General features: G+C 38.8%; 1 protein-coding gene across 10 annotated transcripts in view; it reads right to left on the bottom strand.

Annotated features, from left to right (window-relative positions):
• Ccdc18 (coiled-coil domain containing 18) overlaps positions 1-7288 on the bottom strand; it is a 120667-nt gene that overhangs the window by 81356 nt on the left and 32023 nt on the right. For 9 of the 10 annotated variants that reach the window (XM_031337227.1, XM_031337231.1, XM_031337230.1 and 6 more), the window contains 2 exons: positions 6707-6828; positions 3108-3399 (listed from right to left, as the gene is read on the bottom strand). The exons of the other annotated variant lie outside the window; for it this stretch is intronic. In XM_031337227.1, coding sequence (XP_031193087.1) covers positions 3108-3399; positions 6707-6828 — 414 coding nt within the window. The remainder of the gene's footprint in view (positions 1-3107; positions 3400-6706; positions 6829-7288) is intronic. 10 annotated transcript variants of the gene reach the window in all.

Below are 7288 nucleotides of genomic sequence, written 5' to 3'. Positions count from 1 at the left end.
ATATATATATATATATATATATATATATATATATTATGTTTCAGTCTTAAAAGGGAACAAATAGTGTATTAACATCTTGGTAAGTAACATCTATTCTTAGATAAAACAAAGGTAAATGTTATGGATGGGCCTGGTGCTATTTCTATGTTGATGCTAACTCTGCTCTACTGGAAGGGGCCAAGGTCAAGGCAGGTGACTTCTTGTGAACCAATCCCCTAATGAATAACGGAGGCAATCACTGGTAAAGTCCTGGCAAGTAGTCAGGACTTCTGGGTTAGAGAGGGGAAGCAGGAGAGAGTTAGGTCCTTTGGAACAGGGATAGCCTGAGAACAAGATGTAATTACAAGAGTGCTTCCCAGTTTCAATGAAGGATCCATCAGGATTTGACACTGGAGGATTTAGATTTAATAAGCTTTACAAGTTAGGAGTTACCATTGTTTCTGAGCTAAGTTTGTGTTGCATTTTCCTTCACAAGGTGGTTTGGGGGCAAAGTGTGGATTTGCCACATGTACAGCACAAAGGCCTTGGGAGTTGGGGGTTGAAGAGTGGGGCTGATACAGTAATGACCTGCCAATGGGAACTTAGAAAGCTGGGTGGAGGTGTTTCAGGAGCTCTGAGTCATAGAATCTCCATGAGATGAAACAGGTCGACAATTCCCAGCCAGCTGGGCAGAGAGTTGCCAGCACAAGTGCTGAACGTACTGCTTCGCTTTTGTTTTTTTAGAGACAGGGTTTCACTGTGTAGCCCCGGTTGTCCTGGAACTCACTCTGTAGACCAGGCTGGCCTTGAACTCAGAAATCCACCTGCCTCTGTCTCCCAAGTGCTGGGATTAAAGGTGTGAGCCACCTCTGCCTGGCACTGGTTCATTTTTTTGTTGTTGTTGTTTTTTGGTTTTTGGTTTTTTTAATATTGCCGGCAATAGGCAAGGAGTTTAGAACCTATTTCTGCTAATTGCTCATTAGGCTAGTATTTCCCTGCACCCATATTTTTTTCACTAGTCAAATAGCATTATCAAATCTGATGATTTCCAAGTTCCTTTCAGCTTCATAGTTCCACAAATGACAGTACTTTAAAACTTGTAAAATCTGCCATGCAATCTACCATCCATTCCTAAGTGAAACAAACCACAACATATGTGTCATCTTCTCACTCTTACCTTATTTCATACCTGTCAATGTCAAATTTCTTCACCTATCTAATCTCACTGACATACATGAATATTTAAAAGTCCACACTATTTTAATAAGAATATATAACACTGCTCAACATTAGCAATCAAAAAACAAAATGAAAATGATAATGGAACACCAGTTCACATAACTAAGAGGGATATAGCAAGATGCACAATGAAGTAATAAAGTGAAAAAGTAAAGCTGTAAAAACAAGGTTATGGGAATAAAGAAACAAAGTTCTGGGGTTCCAGCTCTGTAAGCAGCAAGCAGTGTGGAAACAAAGTTTTACAGTAGCAAGCAGCAGCTTCAGACACTGAGAAGCTGTGTTTCAGACCTAGCCAAGGACACGCTGTAAAAATAAAGTTTTGGTGGTCAGAATGTTGAGACAGAATGGCCAGGCTGTTCTGAATAAGCTAAGTGAAGATAAAACAGAAATAACTGGTCTTGAAAGAACCCCCGAACCCCTCCCTGTGGTGAATTTCAAAAAAGACCACAAACTGTCACCCTGACCTTGCTGACGACAACCTCCCCTACCACCTAGTTACTCGGCCCCTTCCCAGGGACTTTTCAAGGCCAGGTGCAGAGCTGGATAGGGAAGTTGACTAAGCCAAGAACAACCCCCTGAAGCAAGCCAGCCAATGCCTGATGAGATCCTCTGTCCTGTGTTCCACCAACCAGAGTAAAACAGCTAGCCTTGTTGCAGAAATCTGCCCTCTGCAAGGTATAAAAGATGTGTACATTTGGGGCTGGTGAGATGACTCAGCGGGTAAGAGCACTGACTGCTCTTCCGAAGGTCCTGAGTTCAGATCCCAGCAACCACATGGTAGCTCATTTGTTACAGTGAATTGCACCTGAGTGAGCAGGGCCAGAGCAAGCGGGGCAGCAGAGGTCCTGAGTTCAACAGCAGCCATTACACATGATGGCTTACAGCCATCTGTACAGCTACAGTGTACTCATACACATAAAATAAATAAAATAAATCTTAAAAAAAAAAAAAGATGTGTACATTCTGAGTTCAGGGTTGCCTCTCCCTGTGAGGATGAGCAACCCCACATGCATTGGCCACGCACATTGGATCAATAAACCTCATGTTATTACAGCATTTTGTCGTCAATCTGTGTTGTTGAGCTAAGATTACGACAACAACAAATGTCAACAGGGATGCAAAGAACTGATGATGGAAGAATTCTAAACAGCGTATTTCCAATAAATTCTACTAGTAGGTATCTATCCAAGAGAAACTGGAATATGCTAACAGATTTCTATGCCAATATTAACAGCAGCACTAGTTACATAGACTAAAAGCAGACATAGTCCAAATGCTCACCAACCAGTGCCTAAGTAAGACACAATACATGCACACAACTAACTACCATTCAAAACGAAAAATAAAATACTAATATGTCTCAATGTGAATGACCCTCAAAATATGAAAACAGGTGAAAGAAAATTAACATGCTGTTATAACTATATTCATATGAAAAATCCAGAAAAGACAAATCCATAGAAATACAAACTATTATTAGTTCCCCAGAGTGGGGTGCATTAATTGTAAAGAGGCACAAGAGATGTTTTAGGTATAATAAAAATATGTAAGACTAGATTATGGTAACTGCTACAAACTTGCAACTTACCTAAAACTCAGCTCAATAGTATAATTTAAAGGAATGAATTTTCAACACATAAATAATCCTTCAATAAGGCTCTTCAAATATTCTGTGCAGTTCCTATATATGCTTCTCAGAGAGCAAGAAAAGGTAAAAGAGTAGAAAGGTGAGTGTGAGGGAAATAGGTACTAGAAGAAAGAACCACTGAGCAAACAAGGACAAGAAAAAAGCTAGGAAAGTGACCCAGAATGAATGACGCTCTGTAAGTCAGCAGGTTCCTTTCCACTGCACAGTCAGGTAGGCTAGATTTCTTTTCAAACATACTTACTGGCATCTGGGATATCAGTTTTTCTAAACTCCTCAGTTCCACCCTTGAATTATCAATGTCCTGCTGACACAATTCTAGTCGTTCATTCTGTGTTGCAACACGAACCTTCAATTCTCGATTTTCATTTAATAAAGAAAACTTTTCTCGTAATATTTCATCTTTGTCCTCTAACTCACTCTCTAGCTTCAGAATACATTGTCTAGATTCAGTTAACTGTGACATGACTTCTGAGTTTTTCATTGCCATAATCATTAATTTTTCTTTTCCACTGTAATGTTCTTCTTTTAACTCCCTATAAAGAAAAAAGCATTAAAGTGAAATATGCACACATTTTCAATAATCACTTTTAAATACTCTCACTTTAAACCAAGGACACAACAAAAAAAATGGAAAAGTAGAAGCCAATATCCTACACAAAAATAACAAAAATCCTCAACAAAATGCCAGTACATTGAATATAGCCCATACCGAAGATTAGTCACAATGACCCAATGGTATTTATCCTAGGGATACAGGATAGGAAGACAGGCATAGTAGCACACATGTATCACCAGCAACCATGAGATGAAGGCAAAACAACTATTCCAAGTTTGAGCAAAGCCTGAGTTATACAGTGCCTCTAGACTAGCCTGGACTACATTTTGAGAAAGAAAGGAGAAAAAGATGGCAACAACTGGTAGATGAGGAGTAAGCTCTGAGCTAAGCAGGTAACTATTGAGAGGTATGTCCTGCCTCTTTGTAGTTAAACATCTTTAAAGCTGCAGTTATATTCTTCCCACTAATGAGAAACTGAGGTGCCAGGGCACTTTCCTAACTGCCATACATGCATACTAACAAAAACACTGTATACTCAAAGGATCTTTACAACATTGTGGTTTTGACAACTGCCCCTCTCATCTTTGTGAACTTTCAAGAGGATTGTGGGAAGATCATGTTCACCATGATCTGGGAGGGGGGAAAAAAGGTCACATGAATATGCCATCCACTACAAATATTTCTAAGTATCCACACAAAGAACTAAGGGCTATTATCCTGCTACTTCACGACAACCCACTCCAATCTCTATTTGATGTGGATGTTTTGCTTTGCTTTGCTAAGTAAACTTCTGCTTAAACTTTATGTCTCTAGACTGAATTTCCTCTGAAAACAAATTGCAAAGAATATATTTATGCTGGGCATGGTGCTATACATCTTTAATCTCAGGAGGTAGAATCCGATAGATCTGAGGGCAGCCTGATTTACAGAGTAGGTTCTAGAACAGCCAGGGCTATACAGAAAAACCCTGTCTTGAAAAGGAAAGTCTGAAAAAACAAACCAAACTCATAAAAAAGATAAGAATAAATAATTAAAACCAGGCAGAAATTACTGGGAATAGAGGCGCATGCCTTTAATCCCAGAATCTGGGAGGTAGAGGAGGCAGATCTCTGAATTAAAGTCCACCCTGGTATACAGAGAGAGTTTCAGGACACAGAGAAATCATCTTGAAAAAAGAAGGCAGGAAATTACAGAAACAGAAACAAACAAATGCAAAGGATCAATGAGAAAAAAAGTTGGTACTTTTGAAAAGAAAAACAAAGGCTGGGGAGACAACTCAGAAATGAAAGCCTCTACTACTCTAACACGGGGACTTAAGTTACAATCCCAGCACCCATGTCAAGTGGCTCACAATTGTCTGTAACTCCAGCTTTAGAAATCCAACACCCTCTCCTAACCTCCAAAGACACTGTACTCACAAGCACAACACCTCACCCACCTAAAACAGACACACATACACATACTTTAAAATAAAAACAAGGGGGGAGGGCGGAGAGATGGCTTAGCGGGTAAGAGCGCTAACTGCTTTTCCAAAGGTCCTGAGTTCAAATCCCAGCAACCACATGGTGGCTCACAACCACCTGTAATGAGATCTGACGCCCTCTTCTGGTGCATCTGAAGTCAGAAACAATGTATTTAAGTATAATAATAAATAAATCTTTGGGCCAGAGCAAGCAGGGACTGAGCGAGCAGGACTGAGTGGAGGGAGCAGGGTCGACTAGAGCAAGCAGAGATCCTAAAAAAAAAAAAAACAATTCAATTCCTAACAACTGAAGTAATAAAGTGAAAAACAGAATTCTGGAGATGTAGAATTAAAGTAGAAATAAAGTTTCACAGTAAAATAAGAGAGCCATATTTCAGCTCCTGTAAGCAGCAGTTTCAGACACTGAAAAGTTGTGTTTCAGAGATAGCGAAGGACATGCTGTAAAAACAAAGTTCTGGCAGTCAGAATGTTGAGACAGAATGAGCAGGCCATTCTGACTAAGCTAAGTAAGGCCAAAACAAAAATAACTGGTGGTTGCAATGACATGAAGGTCCACGAAAACAATCCTCGGAAGAACCCTCCAACCCCTCCTGTGGTGAATTTTGAAAAAGACCACAAACTGTCACCTTGACCTTGCGGCCAACAATCCCCCTACCACCTAGTTACTCAGCCCCTTTCCAGAGACTTCAAGGCCAGGTGCACAGCTGGATAGGGAAGTTGGCTGACTAAGCCAAGAACAGCCTGAGCAAGCCAACCAATGCCTGATGAGCTCCTTTGTCCTGTGTTCTACCAACCAGAGTCAGCCAGCTAGCCTTGTTGCAGGAATCTGGCCTCTGTAAAGTATAAAAGATGTGTGCTTTCTGAGTTCTGGGTTGACCCACCCTGTGAGGGTGGGCAAGTTTGCTACACAACCACATGAAGGGTCACAACCACCTGTACAGCTATAGTGTACTCACATATATAAAATAAATAAATCTTCTTTAAAAAATAAAATAAAAACAAAATCTTTTCAAAAGCCATTTTATAAAATATAAAACAAAAATTTTAATGGTCAACCATTTTATCAGAGTATAATTAGTAGCATTTCATTTCTCAAAGTATACATTATAATTGATAGCATGAGGTCCTAGGAATTACTCGAGTAACTTTATCTTGTTGAACAAAATACTAAATGTATCTAACTTAAGGAAAAAGTGCTATAATTATACAATTACACACATAAAAATATTGATTGTTCTCTCTACCTTGAGTCTGAGATTATAAAAATGGATTAATATTACCTTCTGAAAGTTGACCAAAATTATTAGTTATAAAAAAATTGTTATATAGAGCACCAGAGTCAGAAGACCCAGTTAACATCTTAAACCTAATTTAACTTAATTTTTTTTAATTCATTCATTAGTGAATGTAAGGGAGGAAGAAACAGAGAAAGACAGAGACTGGAGGCAGCATGTGCCACAGCACTTATGTAAAAGTTGAAGGACAACCATGTGGAATTGGTTCTCTCCTCCTTTTATGGGGTGCCAGCAATCAAAATCAGCTCAGTGGATCTATGCAGAGATGTCTTTACCTGAGAGGACACATCAGCAGCCCTGATCTGCCCTCTCGACTGCAGGAAGAATGGTTACTCCTTTTTATAAATGAGAAAATTGCAAAGTGATTTTCTTCCTTAAGCATCTTTACTAGCTAGCTAATGTACTTACACTCTAAAAAGTCCATATTTACAATTAAAAAATGTGTTTTTAAATGTTTCCTTTTTTCCCCATTTGCACATCAAAAATATTTTTCCATTATAAAGTACCTGAATTTCTCTTTCAAAATTTCAAGTTCACTTTTATACAGATTACACTTTTCTTGAAGCCTTTTATTTTCCTTTTCACAGGTACTAAGATTTCTCTCTAATATTTCTTCTTCAACTTGAACCTAAAACAAAAAATTGTTTTAAGTGAATATACTACTATAATCATAAGTTTTATATTGTTTCAAGCTAAAACTATGAGTAGTGATATTGGAAAGAAACAGAAATAGGCTAAGTATACCTTATATTTAAGTCTCTAGTAAAAATAAACAATATAACACGAAAGACAGGAAGGAAGATGTTACTACATCTTAAGGGCCAGTAACAGATTTGCAAGAATGCAAGCCTGGCAACCTAAGTTTCCTCCCTGGAACCCATATGCACTGGTTTAAATGAGACTAGCTCCATAGACTCATGTTTGAACAGTAGTTTAACTGTTTGGGAAGGATTGAGAAGTGTGGCCTTATTGAAAGAGGTGGTCACTGAGAGTGGGTTTGGAGTTTCAAGAGACTACCATTATTTCCAATGTGTTCTCTGCTTTCTGCTTGTAGATCCAGATATGAGCTGTTTCTGCCACTATGTCTT

Source organism: Mastomys coucha, unplaced genomic scaffold (genome assembly GCF_008632895.1).
Source record: "Mastomys coucha isolate ucsf_1 unplaced genomic scaffold, UCSF_Mcou_1 pScaffold22, whole genome shotgun sequence".
In the NCBI taxonomy this organism is placed as follows: Eukaryota; Metazoa; Chordata; class Mammalia; order Rodentia; family Muridae; genus Mastomys; species Mastomys coucha.
Note: the sequence above shows the minus strand (reverse complement) of the source record. Positions and strands in the feature narration are given on the sequence as shown.